Source organism: Scheffersomyces stipitis, chromosome 7 (assembly GCF_000209165.1).
Source record: "Scheffersomyces stipitis CBS 6054 chromosome 7, complete sequence".
NCBI lineage: Eukaryota > Fungi > Ascomycota > Pichiomycetes > Serinales > Debaryomycetaceae > Scheffersomyces > Scheffersomyces stipitis.
In genome coordinates, this window is record NC_009047.1 from 239,213 (window position 1) to 259,107 (window position 19,895).

At 39.9% G+C, this 19,895-nt stretch overlaps 8 protein-coding genes across 8 annotated transcripts; 7 read left to right on the forward strand and 1 right to left on the reverse strand. All coding sequences in view use genetic code 12, as the record gives it.

The window, feature by feature from the left end:
- Positions 1-73: 73 nt before the first annotated feature.
- On the forward strand, positions 74-1,348 carry PICST_63574 (predicted protein; the record flags this gene model as incomplete). Its single annotated transcript, XM_001386027.1, has 1 exon — positions 74-1,348. One exon carries the CDS (start codon positions 74-76, stop codon positions 1,346-1,348), a length of 1,275 nt encoding a protein of 424 aa, XP_001386064.1.
- Positions 1,349-1,579: 231 nt separating this feature from the next.
- Positions 1,580-4,828, forward strand: DPOD (DNA polymerase delta catalytic subunit (DNA polymerase III); the record flags this gene model as incomplete). The annotated part of the gene is made up of 2 exons (XM_001386028.1): positions 1,580-1,639; positions 1,676-4,828. 2 exons carry the CDS (start codon positions 1,580-1,582, stop codon positions 4,826-4,828), a joined length of 3,213 nt encoding a protein of 1,070 aa, XP_001386065.2.
- A 286-nt stretch (positions 4,829-5,114) lies between these two features.
- Positions 5,115-5,653, forward strand: PICST_66044 (predicted protein; the record flags this gene model as incomplete). Its single annotated transcript, XM_001386029.1, has 1 exon — positions 5,115-5,653. One exon carries the CDS (start codon positions 5,115-5,117, stop codon positions 5,601-5,603), a length of 489 nt encoding a protein of 162 aa, XP_001386066.1. The 3' UTR covers positions 5,604-5,653.
- A 660-nt stretch (positions 5,654-6,313) lies between these two features.
- PICST_33298 (oligopeptide transporter protein) lies at positions 6,314-8,611 on the forward strand (the record flags this gene model as incomplete). Its single annotated transcript, XM_001386030.1, has 1 exon — positions 6,314-8,611. One exon carries the CDS (start codon positions 6,314-6,316, stop codon positions 8,609-8,611), a length of 2,298 nt encoding a protein of 765 aa, XP_001386067.1.
- A 271-nt stretch (positions 8,612-8,882) lies between these two features.
- On the forward strand, positions 8,883-10,037 carry MRP7 (mitochondrial large ribosomal subunit; the record flags this gene model as incomplete). Its single annotated transcript, XM_001386031.1, has 1 exon — positions 8,883-10,037. One exon carries the CDS (start codon positions 8,883-8,885, stop codon positions 10,035-10,037), a length of 1,155 nt encoding a protein of 384 aa, XP_001386068.1.
- A 203-nt stretch (positions 10,038-10,240) lies between these two features.
- On the forward strand, positions 10,241-10,816 carry PICST_36928 (predicted protein; the record flags this gene model as incomplete). The annotated part of the gene is made up of 1 exon (XM_001386032.1): positions 10,241-10,816. One exon carries the CDS (start codon positions 10,241-10,243, stop codon positions 10,814-10,816), a length of 576 nt encoding a protein of 191 aa, XP_001386069.1.
- Positions 10,817-12,004: 1,188 nt separating this feature from the next.
- On the forward strand, positions 12,005-15,140 carry PICST_85048 (structural constituent of cytoskeleton; the record flags this gene model as incomplete). Its single annotated transcript, XM_001386033.1, has 1 exon — positions 12,005-15,140. The coding sequence occupies exon 1, from the start codon at positions 12,006-12,008 to the stop codon at positions 15,138-15,140; it is 3,135 nt and encodes a 1,044-aa protein (XP_001386070.2). The 5' UTR covers position 12,005.
- Positions 15,141-16,231: 1,091 nt separating this feature from the next.
- Positions 16,232-18,923, reverse strand: POL5.2 (RNA-directed DNA polymerase Tps5.2; the record flags this gene model as incomplete). The annotated part of the gene is made up of 2 exons (XM_001386220.1): positions 16,232-18,518; positions 18,901-18,923. 2 exons carry the CDS (start codon positions 18,921-18,923, stop codon positions 16,232-16,234), a joined length of 2,310 nt encoding a protein of 769 aa, XP_001386257.2.
- Positions 18,924-19,895: the final 972 nt, after the last annotated feature.

Here is a 19,895-nt window from a genome sequence, read left to right on the forward strand (position 1 = left end):
AATAAAGATGCAACCACTTTTTGATCATTAATAATTGGAAATTGTATCATTGTTTCTTCAACAAGAAGTAGATATGTATCCCTTTCAATTTGTTGCCCTTCCAGACAAGGAAGCTCTACTAAGGGCATACAAAAATAAAAAGCTTAATGAATTGCCCACTCCATCTGTTGTTATCGACCGAGCTGTCTTCCAAGAGAATTGCGAAAAGATGCTTGCCAACGCCGAAAGATTAAAAGTAGATTTTAGACCGCATATTAAGACCCACAAAACACTTGAAGGAGCGAGACTACAATTGGGTTCAGGTAGAAGGAAGTCAGATAAGATTATTGTTTCAACTATGATGGAGGCTTGGAACTTGCTTCCCCTTGTCAATGAAGGCTTATCCGTAACAGATTTTCTCTATAGCCTACCAGTAGTAAAACCCAGGGTGGCCGAATTGGCCGAATTTGCTACTAAGATACCACACTTGAGGTTATTAATTGATCATAGGGAACAATTAGATATCTTATCTGAGTGGAGTGAAGCTCATCCTCATTCTAAAAGATGGTCGGTATTCATCAAGATTGACATGGGTACCCATAGAGCAGGATTAACGAATGAAAGCCATAATCTTGGTGAAACACTTCAGCATATCCTTACGGATGCCACATCAAGGAAAAATATTGAGTTGTATGGATTCTACTGCCATGCTGGTCATTCTTATTCTTCAACAACAGAGGATTCAGCAAAGGAACTATTGCTTGAAGAGATTGTCCAAGCAAACCATGCTGCAATCGCTGCCAAAAGTATTGACCCAAGTTTACATTTGAGGCTCTCAGTTGGTGCTACACCAACTTCTCATGCTTCGGAAATACTTACAATCGAAGAATTGGAATCAGCGTTGGGTCCCAATAGTTTGCAGGGTACATTAGAATTACATGCGGGAAACTATTGTTGCTGCGATTTACAACAGCTTGCAACAGGCTGCATAAGAGAAGAAAACATTTCACTTTCGGTTATTGCCCATGTTATATCTACGTATCCAAAGAGAGGTGAGAAGACTCCGGGTGAACAGTTAATAAATGCTGGAGTGGTAGCTTTATCTCGTGAGTCGGGGCCAATCATTGGATATGGAAAGGTGATTGAACCTGCCGAGTACAACAATTGGATAGTCGGAAGATTAAGCCAAGAGCACGGTATCCTCGTACCCTTTGATGAACATCATGCTACAAAGTTCATTCCAATTGGAACTCAAATCAGGATTGTTCCACAGCACTCTTGTATTACAGCAGCTTCTAATCCTTGGTTCTTCATAGTCGATTCGGGCGACGTAGTTGTGGATGTTTGGGTTCCATTTAGAGGATGGTAAGACGTTATGTACTTCCAATTGACTGTTTATGGTAGAGTAGTTTCATATACATAAAGATGTCTCTCGAAAATGAAGTAATCGAAAATTAACTTACCATTAGTTGCGAAAATATAAGCAGGAACACGTGACATTGTCTCCATCTAAATCTTTTTTATATACGCGTCTCTTCTATAGTAAGAAATTGAGATGTAGTCATCATGACCATTTTCTTTTCTGTTTGTAGCGTCAAAAATGTCACAACCGAAAAGGCCGTATAATGAATTTCATCAAGAGCAGGCACATTCACTACCCGTTGCTTCGCAGTCAATCTCATCCTCCCAGGTGGAGCTCACTACGTCCCAACAGCAATTACTAAAGAAGGTAAGGCGTCCAAATGGTGGGGAAGAACCTTCGGAGTTCGAAAGAGAGTTATTGGATATGACACAATCAGCGAAAGAGATCGAACACGAAGAGGATCAGAAATGGGGAAGGCCTCCTTTGCCTGAAACATTTGACCCAACTATTGATGATGTTTCGTTTCAGCAATTGGATGCAGAAGAATTTCAAATAGGAGATTACACTATAGCTAGATATTTTGGCATCACGGAAGAGGGCCATTCAGTGTTGTGCAACGTTACTGGATTTGTTCACTATTTCTATGTCCCCGTTCCAAAAGGATTTTATAAAGACCAACACCTCGATCAATTTTCTAGCTACCTCAGAGCAAACTACGAAGGAGTTGAAAACATAGAATTAGCCTTGAAAGAGTCAATTTGGGGCTACAATAAAAGTGTTAAGACTCCTTTCTTCAAATTTTTTATTAACAACACCAAAAATATTACCAAGTTGAGGTCAGCTTTTGAGAGAGGCGAAATTAGATTTGAAAACCTCTTCCCTCCTCAAAATGTTTCGTACGATAACATTAACTACCTTTTGAGACTAATGATCGACTGTAAGGTGACTGGTATGTCCTGGGTTACATTACCAAAAGGTAAATTTTCGTTGGTACACAGCAACGACAAGGTTTCCACCTGTCAAATCGAATGCTCGATCAATTACAAGGACTTGATTTCACACCCTTCAGAAGGGGAGTGGTTGAAAATGGCTCCACTTAGAATCCTTTCATTTGATATTGAGTGCGCAGGTAGAAAAGGTATTTTTCCGGAAGCTGAACATGATCCTGTTATCCAGATTGCAAACGTTGTTCTGAAACATGGTGAATCTAGACCATTTGTAAGAAATGTTTTCACCGTGAATACCTGTTCTCCTATAATCGGTTCCCAAATCTTTGAACACGAGAAAGAAGAAGACATGCTAATGAATTGGAAAGATTTTGTTGTACTGGTCGATGCTGATGTCATTATTGGTTATAATACCGCCAATTTCGATATTCCATATCTCTTGGATAGGGCAAAAGCGCTAGGCTTGAGAAACTTTCCTTTCTTTAGCAGGTTGAAAAATCTGAAGCAGGAGGCTAAAGATTCCGTCTTCAGTTCTCGAGCATACGGTACAAGAGAGAACAAAGTTGTTAATATCGATGGAAGAATGCAATTGGATTTATTGCAATTCATTCAGCGTGAATACAAATTGAGATCGTACACCTTAAATTCTGTTTCTGCACATTTCCTTGGCGAGCAGAAAGAGGATGTTCAACACTCGATTATTACCGACCTTCAGAATGGTACCAGTGAAACAAGAAGGCGTTTGGCTGTTTATTGTTTGAAGGATGCTTACTTGCCTTTAAGGTTGTTAGACAAGTTGATGTGTCTTGTCAACTATACCGAAATGGCTAGAGTTACAGGAGTACCCTTTTCCTATTTGCTTGCAAGAGGCCAGCAGATTAAAGTCATATCTCAACTTTTTAGGAAGTGCTTGGAGGAAGACATCGTCATCCCTAATATGAAAAGTGAAGGAACCAATGAAGAATACGAAGGCGCAACAGTTATCGAGCCCAGTAGGGGCTACTATGACGTTCCCATAGCTACTCTTGATTTCAGTTCGTTGTATCCTTCTATAATGATGGCACACAATTTGTGCTACACTACCTTATTGAACATTCAAACTATCAAAGCATTTAATTTAACCGAAGATGACTATACACGAACTCCAAACGGAGATTACTTCGTCAAGGATCATAAGAAACAGGGTATTTTGCCAACTATTTTAAATGAATTGTTAACTGCCAGAAAGAAAGCGAAGGCTGATCTCAAGAAAGAAACCGACCCATTTAAAAGAGATGTACTCAATGGTAGACAATTGGCTCTTAAAATTTCAGCCAATTCTGTCTACGGTTTTACGGGCGCAACTATAGGTAAATTACCTTGTTTAGCGATTTCTTCTTCAGTCACAGCCTTTGGAAGAGAAATGATAGAGAAAACAAAAAATGAAGTTCAGGAATTTTATTCCAAGAAGAATGGTTACCCATATGATGCGCAAGTCATTTACGGTGATACCGATTCTGTTATGGTGAAATTTGGTTACCAGGATTTAGAAACATGCATGAAGTTGGGTGAAGAAGCCGCTAACTACGTTTCTACTAAATTCAAGAAGCCCATCAAATTGGAATTCGAGAAGGTCTACTTTCCTTATTTGTTGATTAACAAGAAGAGATACGCTGGTTTATATTGGACGCGCCCTGATAAATTTGATAAGATGGATACCAAAGGTATAGAAACAGTCAGAAGAGATAATTGCAGACTTGTTCAAAATGTTATCACTAAGGTATTAGAATTCATTTTAGAAGACAGAGACGTGGAGAAAGCCCAACGTTTTGTTAAACAAACTATTGCCGACTTATTGCAGAATAGAGTAGATTTGTCTCAATTGGTTATTACCAAAGCATATGCCAAACATGACTATGCTGCAAAACAGGCACATGTTGAATTAGCAGAAAGAATGAAGAAGAGAGATGCAGGTTCAGCACCAACTCTTGGTGATAGAGTTGCATATGTTATTATTAAGGGCTCAGGAAGCGACAAAAACTACGAAAAATCTGAAGATCCATTATACGTTTTGGAGAATTCGTTACCGATTGATGTGAAGTACTACTTGGACAATCAGTTAACCAAGCCTCTTGAGAGAATTTTTAATCCAATTTTAGGGGATGCTAAGACTAAAGAATTATTAGCGGGATCTCACACCAGAACGATTAAGATGTCTGCTCCGAAAACTGGTGCATTGATGAGATTTGCAAAAAAGTCGGAGGTCTGCGTCAATTGCAAAACACCTCTCAGATCAGACAACCATGGCGCATTATGCCCAAACTGTATAAGAGAAGGAAAGGGTCCAACTTTGTACGGAAATGCGTTGTCCCAAATGAACTATTTGGAGAACAAATTTTCCAGATTGTGGACTGAATGTCAAAGGTGTCAAGGGTCCTTGCACCAAGAAGTTTTGTGTTCGAACAATGATTGTCCGATCTTTTACATGAGAAAGAAAGCTCAAAAAGATGTTCATCAACAGTCAATGGAACTTGTGAAGTGGGAGAATACAGTTTGGTGAGCCCATTATTTATAGCATTGATAGGCATAGTAAATAATAGTTTGAAATCATTGAATCGAGGCTTAATGCAATAGCCAGATGTATTTTTCAGGGTTGATTAGGTTTCAAAATTGCGCGGCGAGGAAGGTCTTCCCTATTCGTGGGGGGTAACCTGCTTCCCCCAATTTTCCGGCTCCTCCACTTTCGCGGAATAATGATAATCCTGTCGATTTTTCCTATATATATACCAGCGAATATTCGAAGGGGGGTTTAAAACAAAAGAGAATAAGATATCAGCTTTGATAAAATGCCACACGAAATCTACAGTTACACTTTAGAACAACTTGACGAATTAGAAGGTAGCAAGATTACTTTGCCTGAGTTTAATACCGAAATAGCTTGGAAAATTGGAAGCTATGCTAGGGAACAATCTCTTGTAAAGTTCCCCAACAAAGCAATCGTAATCGATATTCAATTAGCGTCTGGACAAGTATTATTTCACACTTCAACAGGTGCCGGAGCTACCGTCGATAACGACAAATGGGTGGAGAGAAAGGTTAACGTGGTTAACAGGTTTGGAAAGTCCAGTTTCTTCGTTGGTCAAAAGCTCAGAATCAAGAAGAAGCCTATCGAGGAGGCATTTTTGATTTCCTCACTTGAATTTGCAACTCACGGTGGTTGTGTTCCCATTAGAATAAAAAATCTTGACAGTGTAGTTGGTACCTTGACAATTAGTGGCTTGGCTCAAGAAGAGGACCATTTATTTGCTTTGCAAGTATTAGAAAATTTTGCTTAGTCAACCTCTAAAAATCAGACAAATGAAAAGAATAAAATATCCTACTTTGTGATTTACTGTAGCTCTCGTGTCGAGTAATCCTAATTCAAAGCCCATTAACTGAGGGATCCCAGCCACAGTTTTTAGTCGGAACATGAGTTCCATAGACCGTACCTGGGAGCGAGTACATGGAGGCACCAAGAGGTTACATTAGCCTCATCCAAATATTTGCGCCACATCAGCATCCTGTACAACCTGAGCCATCTTCTACAGCAACTGAATAATGCAACTTACTAATATGGTCGGAGGTAACACAGGAAGAACAATAGCTGATGAAGCTTCTCAGATGCACCCTGAAAAAAATAAATCAAACGCCTAGTAATTTCGAGCCGCATATACTGTCAAGAGAGAAAAATCCTGTCATTGCGGCAAATTTCAGACAGCCGAATGAGATTTCCGGGAATCAACCCATTCACCCAATTGACATGAATTCACAATATACACGTAGCTAATGAGGATGTAATGTGTACTAGATAGAAACACTTCACGTGGAATTGCAATTAGCGGCATTATTGTCCAGTTTTTGCTTTCAATTGCAACCAATATAAAAATATACGAAGAATGGCTGCTCCAGAATGCCAAGCATGGAACGGCTCCAAATATTGAATTATATTTAAAAATGAACACCTAGCTGCCCAAAAAAGTTATATGGCTAGGATTAGCTAATAACAATGAGTAGTTCCAGGGAGAAGGGATCCTTCTCTAAAACAAGTATCGAAAAGGAGACTTATTTGCCAGACATTGCTGACGAGAAAGTAGTTGACATTGAGAATGTTCATGAAGAAAGTAGCGATTCCGAAAACGAACTTGATGCAGATGTAGCAGAGCTTCCAAAGGTCGTTAGAGAAATTGTTCCTTTGGAAGATGATCCATCTACTCCGGTTATGACGTTTCGTTACTTCTTGCTTTCTTTCATTTTTATCATACCAGGTGCCTTCATCTCTACCATGAATTCATATCGTACAACTTCAGCTGCCTACTCCATTTTTTTTGTTCAAATTGCTTCACATTGGGTAGGAAAGTGGTTAGCAAGAGTTCTTCCCCACAAAAAGGTTAAAATTGGCAGGTTTAGTTTCAACTTAAACCCAGGTCCTTGGTCTATTAAAGAAACAGCAATGGTAACAATCACAGCAAGCAGTGGTGCTACTGGAAACCAAGGTACAAGTGCTCTCTCGTTAGCTGAAATTTACTATGGTGAGAAGGTCAATGCAGCAGTTGCACTTTTCTACATGTGGGCAATTGTCTTTGTTGGTTATTCATATGCTGCAATTGCGAGAAATTTCTTGTTGTACGATCCTCAGTTTGTGTGGCCTCAAGCACTTATGCAAACTACTTTATTTCAAACGCAGAAGAGATCTGATGCAGATTCGAAATTAGGTTCCAAACAAATGAAGGTATTCTTTGCTGTGCTAATTGGGGTAACTGTCTGGGAATTCTTTCCGGAGTTCATTTTCCCAATGACCTCTTCGCTAGCCTTTTTATGTTGGGTAGCACCAAGAAATAAAACGGCAAATTTTATTGGATCTGGACTCGGTGGAATGGGGTTCCTTAATTTGACTTTGGATTGGTCCAATATTACTTCTTCCATCATGTTATCACCCTATTGGATTCAAGTTATCCAATTCCTTGCTTTTGTTGTTGGAGCTTGGATTTTAATTCCTGCTGCAAAGTGGGGAAATCTTTCAAATTTCAAGTATGGATTAATGTCAAATAGTCTTTTTATGTCTAATGGTACTTCTTATCCAACGAGTCAGCTCTTGACAGCTGATTTCAGATTAAACGAGACCGCCTATGCAGAGCTTGGAAAAGTTCACATTGGTGCTCAGAGAGCATGGAACATGTTTTTTGATTATGCTTCATACATTAGTGGTATTATATGGGTAGTGGTATTCGGCTACGATACTCTTGGAAACTCTTTCAAGAAATTAATTGCTTCTTTCAAAGACCGAAAATCAAATAAGGGTGCACTTTCTATTAACTTACAGTATACCGACAGATTGAATAAACTACAATCAAAATACAACGAAGTTCCGTTATACTGGTATGTTGTGCTATTTTTGGCATCTTTCATAACATTACTTGTTATTTTTGCTACTGGTCAACTCTTCATGCCGTGGTGGTGTTTATTAGTTGGGTTGGGATTTGGTTCCATTATTGTTACTCCTTTGGCTTGGTTGTATGCTCTTTCCAATTTCCAACTTGCAATAGGTACATTTAACGAACTCCTATACGGATACATGGTTCAGAATTCTTCAGTGAGGCATCCAGCTGGGGCCGTCACCTACGGCGCAATTGCAGGTGATGCTTGGTATAGAGCTCAATACATTTTGCAGGATCAAAAGATTGCCCATTACATGCACTTACCACCTAAAGCAGTGTTTTTCTCACAAATATTCGGAGAATTGATTGGTGTTCCTATAAATTATGCTGCATTGAGATGGGTCTTAAGTTCCAAGAGAGACTATCTTGATGGGACCAAAGTTGACCCATTACATCAATGGACTGGACAATCTATTGTCTCATACCAGACCAACGCAGTTCAATACGTGATTTTGGGACCTAAGAGATTATTTTCTAACTATCCAATGTTACCTTATGCTTTTCTTATGGGAGCTGGTGCACCATGTGTATTTTTTGCATTGCACAAACTTTTTCCAAACTCCAAGTTGAAGTTCAGACTTTGGAATACCACTGTTTTCTTCTCGACTTTGAGCATCTTCTTTGGTAATGTATCTACTGGCTATTTGTCCCAATTCATTGGAGGTACAATCACCATGTTCTGGGCATTCCGGTACAGACATAATTTATGGAAGAGATACAATTACTTGTTGGCAGCTGCCTGTGACACTGGGTACAACTTGGCTATTTTATTAATCTTCATCTTTTTTTCGGCTGCAAAAACTGTTTCAATGCCCAACTGGTGGGGCAATAATGCTGTCAGTATTGAGAGATGCTTCGCTCTAGAATAGTTTGCTTTAAAATAATTATAAATAGATAGGTTGATATTAAGAGTGACTGTAATAGACAAGAAAATTCATATATTTAAGTATTCTGCTGGTCTATGCTAGGGCCAAATCCATTGCGATGTTTGTGCCAGTCACAATTTTTGAACACATTGACTGTACTAGAATTTACGCAAAATTTTTCATCATGCTAAAGTTGAGAACGAACTTTTTTTCTTTAGAGAATTGAAAAATCTAGCTTGATATCAACTGTAGATCCAAGTGAACCACGAATACAATGTCCCTTTTTAGAAAGGTGGGTATATCATGTTACCCCAATATAAGCAATTTGCAAGTCACTTCTCTTGGTGCTGTTAACCAAGTTCGTAATGCCACTAAAAAAGTTTCGGGATCCAAAACGAATAAAAATGATTCGGCTGGTAGACGCTTGGGTCCAAAGGCTCATGAAGGTAACTTCGTTAAGCCTGGACAAATTATTATGAGACAGAGAGGTAGTAAGATACATCCCGGTGAAAATGTGAAAATTGGAATTGACCACACGATATACGCTGTAGAACCGGGATACGTTCGTTTTTACCACGATCCTTTTCATCCATTAAGAAAATATGTCGGCGTCTCTCTCAAGAAGGACTTAAACTTACCAACGCCTCATTTCTCACCTCGGGTAAGAAGGTTTGGGTACGAATTGCTAACCGAACCTTCTGAAGCTAAGAAGGAAGAGGATCACATGTCAAGAAAGGAATACACTTATCAACCGAAGTTAGAGGAAGCCTTGAAAGCTGAGAATGAACTCAAAAGCAGAATTACTTCCGAATTTGAAGACGCATTAAGAAATAAATTCAAATTAGTCTTAAATCAAGAAGATTTGAAGGTTGCATTGACAAGATTTTATGATATCTTCCAATTAGTTAAGATTGGGAAGCCCGTCGAAGATGCGAAGATTCAAGCAACATATAATTTTATTCATGATCTCAAGCTTACAGAACGAAGAGCAGAAATTTCAGCCGATGAATTTTTGTCCAAGAAGGCCTACTTCGAGAAATTTTTCTCAAGTCTTGACAGCCAGGTTACTGTTGACGTAGATGGATCATTAATTGCTTATATTGCCGAAGAAGAGAGACAATCTGAAAGACAAAGAATTTCTAAGACTTTGCATTCGACTTATTCAAACAGAGTTCTCTCGGTCAAAGAAAGAAAGGAAGTTGAGTCATTAATTTGTACACCAGGTGTATTTGATCTTTTGCAAAGGTATCAACTTAGAACCAAATACACTCCTTCCGTTGTTCCATTTTCGGTTCCTGATTCGGTCATTGAGATCACTGATGTTAAGAATCCTCCTGAAGGTGTGATTATCCAAAAAATATTTGACGAAGCTGCCAGATCAACTAGAATAGTAGGTAGACCCAGGGAAGTATTCGCTTTCAGAAAATAGTTATAGTGAACCATACTTGTATATAGCGCAATGATCGTAACTGAACTGAATTTTGTAGTGGCACTCGTTTGTTTTTGTGTGACAATCTACCAATGTATACGCGTTGAACAAATTTGAAAAGAAAAAATGAATGCAATGTGTTCAATGTCTCATTTCAATCAAGAATTTGCTCGACAAATAAGGCAAGGTTTGAGATAGCAATCATGGCAATCGACTTCTCTGCGAGCTGGATTCAGGAGAATCCAGCCTATCAACAGTTTGTGAAAGTTGAAGTAACGTACCAAAAGTTCTTGGATCAAGCTGTGCCACATACAACCAATAGATGGATAGGAACAGCCATTTTGCTTTCGTTGTTCTTGTTGCGGATATTTGTTTCTCAAGGATGGTATATCATTTGCTATGCTTTAGGTATTTATCTTTTGAACTTGTTTTTGGCGTTTTTGACTCCGAAATTTGATCCTTCTTTAGAGCAAGAGCTTAGAAATGAGTCCATCGAAGAAGGAGTTATAGAAGACGAACCTACCCAAGAGGATGAAGAGTTCAGACCTTTTATAAGAAGATTACCAGAGTTTAAGTTTTGGTATAACGGTACAAGAGCTACAGTTCTTGCTTTGTTTCTTTCCTTTTGGAGTATATTCGATATTCCCGTATTCTGGCCCATTTTGTTGATGTATTTCATTATTTTATTCACATTGACAATGAGAAAACAAATTCAGCATATGATCAAGTACAAGTATTTGCCTTTCGATTTTGGCAAGACTCGATACAGAAGAAATTGATTTGCAAGAAATAAGAGAAGATTAGCTTCAAAGAGATTGATCTACATGGAAATTCAGAATATCCTAATTGCTAAGAGTATGCCAATCTGAATTCTTCTTTCATCCTGCTGTTAAATTTTACTATGTACATATTCAGAACGTTTTAATGTATGTATAATTCAATTAGGTATTACGATTAAAATTTGTATGGACATAATAGAACAAAAACTATATACTTCGCCAATTCTGGTCACGTGATGATAATTTGAACCCTAGAAACAGAATGTTGGCTCGAGGCGCTAATATGATTAGATTTCCGAATATGATTTCTCATCAAATACAATTTCTATATTGGAGATGCGCTGCTAGTACGAGTATGTGATAACTGTAGTTGTCGCAAATACTACGATAGAGCCAACGCAGGCGTATCGTTATTGACTAGCGGTTCAAGGCATTTCTCGTTCTTGCGAAGGTGCTTCGGTCAAAACTCTTCGAATGGATCTTTCTTCGTCGATTGGAGTGTTACAGTCTACCTTGCACTTGCTCGAAATCAAGAGTTTTTATTCATTAGCATTGTTTACTTGCTGAGAGAAATGGGAAAGATCAACTATGTCGCTATCCAGTTTCGGTTTTTCTGGACTCTATGGATGTTGTAAATCATTCTCTGGATTCGTTCAACATCAAGAAACTAATCATTAGTAAAGGCTCTCTTTACTTCAAATGTTGAAACCATTATTCCCTTTTAGGTGGACCTTCAGTATAATAGAGATAGTAGAGAGTATAAAGGTCCTCGTTCTTGAAGTTAGATAGCTTGAATATTAGCAATGCTAAAGAAGTCGAAAAGTCACCATTCGGTTTATTCGACTTCTCAGCAAACGAAAACGGGATGTATTCAGTCTTAGAATCAAGGTCCAATTTTCATTAGATAGTCTATCCTTACCTCAATTGAAGTTAGTAAACACGTTATGTATGATACAGATGGTCGATCCGGAAATATTTATACCTCACTGTATCTGAATAGTCTTATATAGAATTTTTCATGTCACTCTCTCTCTATGAATTGTAGTGCATCTATGCTAAGTTTTGTAAGGTCCTGCATAATTACTGTACTTTGGTGTCGACTTCAGGATCCGCTTCACCCCTAATTCAAAAAAAGGCTGTACCAAGTGAATCAATTGCACTCATTCAATACATGACAATAGGATAAGACATGAGTCGTGCTGAAGTTGACTTGCAGAATAGCGTCAAGAAGGCGTGCAACAATGATGAAGTTCCTCCAAAAAGAAAGCATGTCAGAGCTTGTATTGTCTACACTTGGGACCACAAGAACTCAAGGGCATTCTGGAATGCTGTAAAGATTCAGCCATTGCAAAGTGACGAAGTTCAATTATTCAAGGCATTGATAATGATTCACAAAGTTTTACAGGAGGGCCATCCAAATACTTTGAAAGACGCCTATCGTAACAGGGACTTTCTTTCTTCCTTGTCCTCGGTATTTCCATCCCATGGAACAGCTTATGGGAGATTGATCAATCAGTACGATAGATTCATACTCCAAAAATTGGATTTCCATCGTAACAACCCCGGCTTCAATGGGATTTTTGAATATGAAGAGTATATTTCGTTGAGAGCTGTTAATGATCCCAACGAAGGATTTGAGTCTATTTTCCAATTGATGGACTTACAGGATCTGATCAACGATTTGCAGAAGTTGATTTTTGCCACTATTAACCAAACCCCAAACAATTTGTGCAAGGTAAGTGCATTGGTTCCTTTGATTTCGGAATCTTATGGTATTTACAAATTTTGTACCTCCATGTTGAGAGCCATGTACCAGCAATTGGGTGATGATGAAGCATTGAAGATGCTCTTCGAGAGATTCGATTCGCAACATTTTGTTCTTAGAGACTTTTATACAGATTGTCATGCTATCAAATTTTTGACCAGTTTGATCACGATTCCACGGTTATCAAACAACCCACCTAACTTGCAAGTGACAGATGAGGGAACACCAATTTCAAGACCAAGGTCTGTAAGCACTGAAAACACACCTCAAATTTCGTCTCAGCCAACCTCAAATTTTGAAGCCCCACCAAATCCTCCACCAGCAGTAGATCAGCTTTTTAACCAGCAAACTGGAATCTTATTCCAACAACAACAGGAGCAAGAAAGAATTCAACGTGATTTGGAAATGCAGCGTCTACAACAACTTGAACAGCAACAGTTGCAACAGCGTCTCTTCGAAGAGCAGCAACGTGAACAAGAGAAACGATTTGTTCAGGAACAGCAGGCGTTGCAACAACAACAAAGCCAACAACAGCAGACTCGAGTATCTGAACTTGAACATGATTTGTTGATGTTCAAGAATCAGTATGATAATGACCAGCTGTTGTTGCAGCAATATGATGCACGAGTTAAGAATTTGGAAACTGAGTTAATGAATTTTAACAACACGGCAACACAACAGATTGCATCAAAAGACGAACAGATCAAGAACTTGGAAGACCAAATCCTAAATTGGACCAAAAAGTATGAGTCCTTGGCAAAATTGTATTCCCAGTTGCGTCAAGAGCATTTGAATTTGTTATCCAAATTTAAGAAAATTCAACAAAAGATCAATAGTGCTCAGGAATCAATTTTGAAAAAGGAAAAATTCGAAAAAGACTTGAAAGCAAAAACTGTTGAGTTGGCTGATTTGATTCGTGAACGTGATAGAGCTCGCATGGACTTAGATAGAGTTAGGGCTAGCAAAGATCAAGAAATCGAAAATTTGAATGCTGAACTTAGAGAATTGAACAGTCAAGCTAGTGAATCCGGAAAATTACAGTCGTTGAACCTATCAAACATAATCTCTAAACACGAAACTGAAATGAATCTGTTAAGAAGAGAATTAGCACAAAAGGATTTGAGATTGAAGGATGCAGGTGATTCATTTGAATTGCAAGACCGATTGAAAGAAAAAGATATAGAGTTAGAAATTGCTCAAGAATCATTGAAGTATGCACTTGAAGAGTTATCAATCTCAAAAAATGACAACGAAGACGTCGTCAATGCCGAGATTGATCATATTTTGTTGAAGAATATCGATAAACTCCGGAATTTGATTGACATTTTCTTGGAAAACAATATTAAAAGAGTTCAAGATATCAAGCATGAACTTTCTTCACCAATGCAAGCAGGCAATTTGAATTCTACACCTGAATATCTCCTTTCTATTGTTGAGCTTTGTCAAGACACTGCAAATGATTTTGCAACCACTTTCAACAGCTTTATTGCTGAAGGAAAGCAAGCATACGATGATAATGATAACACTTATTCGGAAATTATTTTGTCCAGTTCTGAATTGACTGCGTCGGTGAATGACTTGATGTTGAATTCTAAGGGTATTACAAAACTGATACAAAAGCTGGAAGAAGATAATCTTCTATCATTGGTCTCTAATACTTTGTCCAGTACTGAGAAATATTTTCGAGAATTGAAATCTGACCGTTTGAACACTTTCAGCGATGATGAAGATCGGATTGACAGCGTTATTGATTCAAATTTGACCTTACAAAATGATCTTCAGGCTATAGTCCAATTTGTTGAAAGCTTGAGTTCTAACAGAGGAATCCTGAGACTGGGTAATTTGGAAGACTTACTCAATAACGAAATGGAACACACTGCTCAAACAGTTGACTCTGCTTCCAAATTCTTGGATAAGTTGTTGCAGAACCCAAATATCCATGGTGGTAATTTAGAAGTTCATGAGGCTTTACTTTCTGCAGCCAAGGCAGTTACGCTAGCTGTGACTCTCTTGATTTCAGCAGCAACTGAATCTCAACGAGAAATTGTTAACAAGGGAAGAGGTTCTCAATCGAGAATTGAGTTTTACAAGAAGAACAGCAGGTGGACGGAAGGCTTAATTAGTGCATCAAAGGCAGTAGCTGGAGCAACAAATGTCTTGATTCAGACGGCTGACGGTGTATTGCTGGAGTCTAACTCTCATGAACAATTGATCGTGGCTTCCAATGAGGTTGCTGCTTCTACTGCTCAATTGGTTGCTGCATCCCGTGTCAAAGCTAATTTCACTTCTAAAACTCAAGAGAATCTTGAGGTTGCATCCAGTAAAGTTTCAACTGCATGTAAGTCTTTAGTTTCTAAAGTACAGGCCTTATTGGAAGTTGAAGAAAGCAGCCAACACGATGTTGATCTCAGCAAGCTTACTCCTTATGAAGGTAAGACCATTGAAATGGAACAGCAAGTAGAAATCTTGAAATTGGAAAACAAGTTGAACGCTGCTCGGAAGAGACTTGGAGAAATCAGAAAGCATGGCTATAGGGATGATGACAGCGACAATGAGTAATTTTAAATACTTTCAGTACTCTTGATATCTTACCTTGAACAAACTTAGAAAAGTTACTATTTCCTTTTTACATACAATACTTTAGTACATTGTTTTTACCCTTTACATATGTAAATTGAAATTTAGAAATTGAATTTTTAATAGTAGGTTGAGTCGATTCCAAAAGATTAACCTCCCTTTAAAAAAGAATTACCCTGTAGAAAAAATGCATGAGCAAAATAATCAATCTAAATGAGCATCGTTAACTACGAGGGCACATCCAAAATCCATCTTTGACTCATATAAATGTACAACAGGCTCATATTTTTAGGTAAGCTTAATCCTTTTTCATGCATTTGCCTGGTTTGTAGTTTTTTTTTTAATTGAATGTTCCTCGCAAGAAATGACGCGCCAATTCACGTATAGTTGTTCATAACTGTTGAACTGATAGTTGTTCATAACTGTTGAACTGATTGCTTTGGAATCTCACTATTTTGTATTCATAATGTAGAATAGCAATTGATTAAGTTATTTAGGAAAGATATTTTCCATATATAAGAAGAAAAGTTGAAGAAAATTAGAAAAGAGAAGGGGAAGTAAGACCACTTAAATAGATTCCAATCCAACACAGGCTGACCCACATCAGGATCAAATGAAACTAGATCAGCAGAATTTCAGATTAGTTGATCTTAATTGTTTCTCATTGGTAAATGTTAACTTATCATCTTAATGTGTGGCGACTATTATGTCTAAATGGCTGCAAATCCTGCACTTATAAAATTTACGCATTGGATTGAACATATAGAATATGCCTTTAGGTTCAATATTAGCATATTCAACACATGCATCGGGAAGAACTTATGATACACCAATAAGGAATCAGGAAAAAGTAAGTTTATGCTTAGTGAGCAAAGTCACTAAACATAAATTTACAACAGTTCCCTCTTATGACGATGCTGTGGCTCACAAGAGGGTTAGAATTGAATACATAAGTGACTACGAAGGAGGTTCTCCGGAGTCTTTAAATGATGATCCAAATGATGAAGATTACCAGATGTCAGACGAAGAAATGTGGAAATTCAAAGCATGCGTTCACTGCTACTACAAGTGTTTTAGGTAGCCCCAAGACTCCCAATAGCTATAGCGAAGCTGTCGGAAGCCAAGATACTGGGACATGGATAGAAGCTATGAACGATGAAATGTCTGAGACAGGGGTAGAGGAGGAGGTGAGGAGTGGAGGACACCGTGTCGGAGGCGTCCTCCATTTCCATATTAGAAGTAGGACGAATAAGCGGAAGGGGATCCATGTCGGAGGCATCCTCCATTTCCGAGTCGTGATAAGAAGAAAAATCATCCGAATCCATCACCACGATGTCCATATAGGTTGACGGATCTGGGTATTCTTCCTGATCCAGCAGAACATCCATAGAGGAGCGCGTGGAGATCAAAGGTGACGAACGGGGATGAGTACCGTATTGCTCAGGAGCATCGAAGAATTCCTGATCAGAGACCACCTCCATGCCATAGCCATCTTCAGACATAGACTCAGGCTCAGTATACGTAGAGTCTATTTCCATGGGTATGGCCGATGAAGATCCAGGGATAGTGGGTGGAGCCTCAACCGCAGGATGAGGAAGACCGAGAGGAGCAGTAGGAGCAGATAGTCTATTGCGAGGAACAGGAAGAAGGGAGGGTACTGTACGAGGTGCTGGAAGTGAAGGTACCGTACGAGGTGCTGGAAGAGATGGCACCTTACGAGTTGAAGGAAGGGAGGGTACCTTACGAGGAGCAGTAAGAGTTGGTACCTCACGAGAAGCAGTGAGAGTTGGTACCTCACGAGAAGCAGGAGCTGTATAGGAGTCGTCGGACAGCTCGTAGGAATCAGAGGGAGGCAGATCGGACCTCTGAGCCAGAACAACGGCACGGGATGGTGCGGTTAGGGCCGCAGAAGTAGAAGGTACCAGAGTATCAGAAGGTACCGGAGCAGAAGTAGGCGCCGGAGTAGGAGAAGGTACCAGAATAGGAGAAGGCACCGGTGTAGGAGTCGACGGAGGCTGCGACAGAGGAGTAGTAGATGCAGCAGGAGAGACCGGTGCCGAAGCAGACGACAGAGCGGCAGATGAACCTGGCGATTGAGCAACAGTACTGTCAGATGGCGTGGATGGAGGCGAGGGAGATGGGGGCAGAGACACACGAGGACCCTGAGTGAGGCCTGGAGCGGGTGCCAGAATAGAAGGAAAACTTCCACCACCACTACCACCACCACCAATGGAGGTAGCCGACACGACAGTAGACGTCAGAGGTCTTGCAAAAAGAAAGACATTTTCCTGGAACCGAACATGAGAAGAGGTAATCACTTGTCTGGTAGCGAGATCATAAACAAGATGAGCTTTCCGAAACGGATCAGATCCAAGATAAACACCCTTGATTGCACGAGCGACCAACTTCAGTTGACGGTGATTAGGTGGAACATTCACAAAGGCAGCACACCCAAACACTTTAAGTTGAGATAAGATAGGCCTCGCGCCATGCCAGAGTTCAAATGGCGGGCGATTTTGGAGAACAGGTGTTGGTAGCCGGTTTAGGAGAAATGCAGCATGTTGGAGTGCATGCGGGTAGAGGGGCGAAGGAAGAGAGCTCGCAGTAATCATGGTACGCGTTTTATCAAGAACGGAGCGAATCGCTCTTTCAGCACGTCCATTTTGATGTGAGTTACCAGGCACAGTGAGCTGGGTCTGGCTACCTTCTGCCGCAAAGAAAGAAGTAAGCGTCAGATTGACGAACTCACCTCCATTGTCAGAACGAAAGTTACAGACACGGTAGCCACCACGACTGGAGAAGTGGTTTGTCCATGCCTTAATAACTTTGATAATGAAGTCCGCAGCATCCGATTTCTTGAGGATAGGGCCAACAGCTTTGAAGCGAGTAAAGTCGTCAAGTAGAATACAAAAATAAAACAACGAGGAGGGACCACCGGCATGAGGACCGGACAAATCACAGTGAAGAAGTTGCAAGGGAGCAAATGTGACTGGGCCGGTGGTCGTTTTGGGAATCACCCGAGTGCTCTTGGAGCTAAGACATGCTTCACATGAAATCGAGTCGTGAACAGCCGTGCGAGGCATGTTCGGATATTTCAAGGCCAGACGAACGACAGTCGGAGAAGGGTGGCCAAGGCGAGCATGGACAAGAGCAGAGGCAGAAACAGGAGCAGTGGCCGAGTAGGCAGAGTGGTTAGCCCGCGAGACAGTCGAGGGGCTGACAATTTCGAGACACAGCAAGTAAAGATTTCTCAGGTCTCTGGTAGCAAGTTGGCCATACTTAGGGTGAACAATGTCATCATGAGAGATAACAAGTTTGTCACCAGTAGTAGTAACAGCCAGGGTGAGAAGATTCTGAGTACTGTCAGGTGTCGAAATCCGGTATTAGATAAAGTTTGATAATGCATAAATATGCATGATCTAGAAAATATCGTAGATACCGGATATTAATAATCTAATAGATTTGGCTGCAACTCTTGTGAGAGCCAATCAAAATATTCATGATAAGGATATGGTAGTAATAGAAAACACAGTGGCAGGTATACAGAGATGATAGGAGAACCCCACACGGACATATGGAAACAGATGTGGAGAAAGGTCTCAACCCCACAGCTATGAGATGAACGTGATGCAGAGAATAGGATCCATGAGATATTGAACAAGAATCACATGGAGCATGTGAGTGTGAGACAACAACATAAATAAGCCAATGTTGCTGTTAACGAAAGTGCGTTTGTACTTACTACAACCACCGGAACCACGACATCTCATTCACTGGAGTTCATCTTTGACTCTGGTGCTTCGATTCACATTTGTCATGATCGGTCCTTGTTTTGGAATTTTAAACCGGAGTCCGGTAGTTTTGTTTCTTGTGCTGGCGGAGTTCGTCTTCCTGTCTTAGGTAGAGGGTCTATCAGGTTTAGGTCTGCTGATGAGACTATAGTCCTTCAGGAAGTATGCTATGTTCCAGAATGCACTAAGAATCTTATCTCCGTGCATGCTGCTGTTCGTGTCTCTGGTTCGCCCCTTACCACCAAAGTAGACGGAATCTATCATCCACGGATTGGTCGTTTTGGTGTATATAGGGACGATCTTGGCCTTTCCGTCCTCGATATGAAACCTATACCACCTTTAGTCTCCGTCTTATCTGTTCTTCATAACCGTCTTGGTCATCCGCATCAGGCTATTGAACAGCAAGTTCTTCGTGACAATTACTCGCTTGCTGAAATTGAGAAAATTGGTGATGTAACGAAGAGTTGTGCCAGCTGTCTGGAATATAAGAAGACACGTAGTATCCCGAAGGTTTCCCATAAATCGGATACAACAACTCCTTTACAAATCCTTCACTCGGATGTCTCCGGCCCTCATAATACGCCAGGAATCTCTTCTGAAAGTTATTTCTGTGTGCTTGTGGATGATTATAGCAAGTTTAAGTGGGTGTTCCCAATCGTTAGGAAGTCGGATGCGGCCCACCAGATTATTATCCATATTCGGCTATTACACTCATTTTTCTCTACTCGTGGTGGATATCGTGTTGGTGCCCTTCGTACAGATAATGGGGGTGAATTTGTCAACCATAGTCTCAGGAGCTTCCTTGAACAGGAAGGTATAGCACATCAGCGTACGGTTGCTCACAATTCTTATCAGAATGGAACCGCAGAGCGTTCGATCTGTTGAACTGTTTGCTTTGGAAGCTCAGTAGATTGAATCGGATTGTTCATAATGTAGGACAGTATAT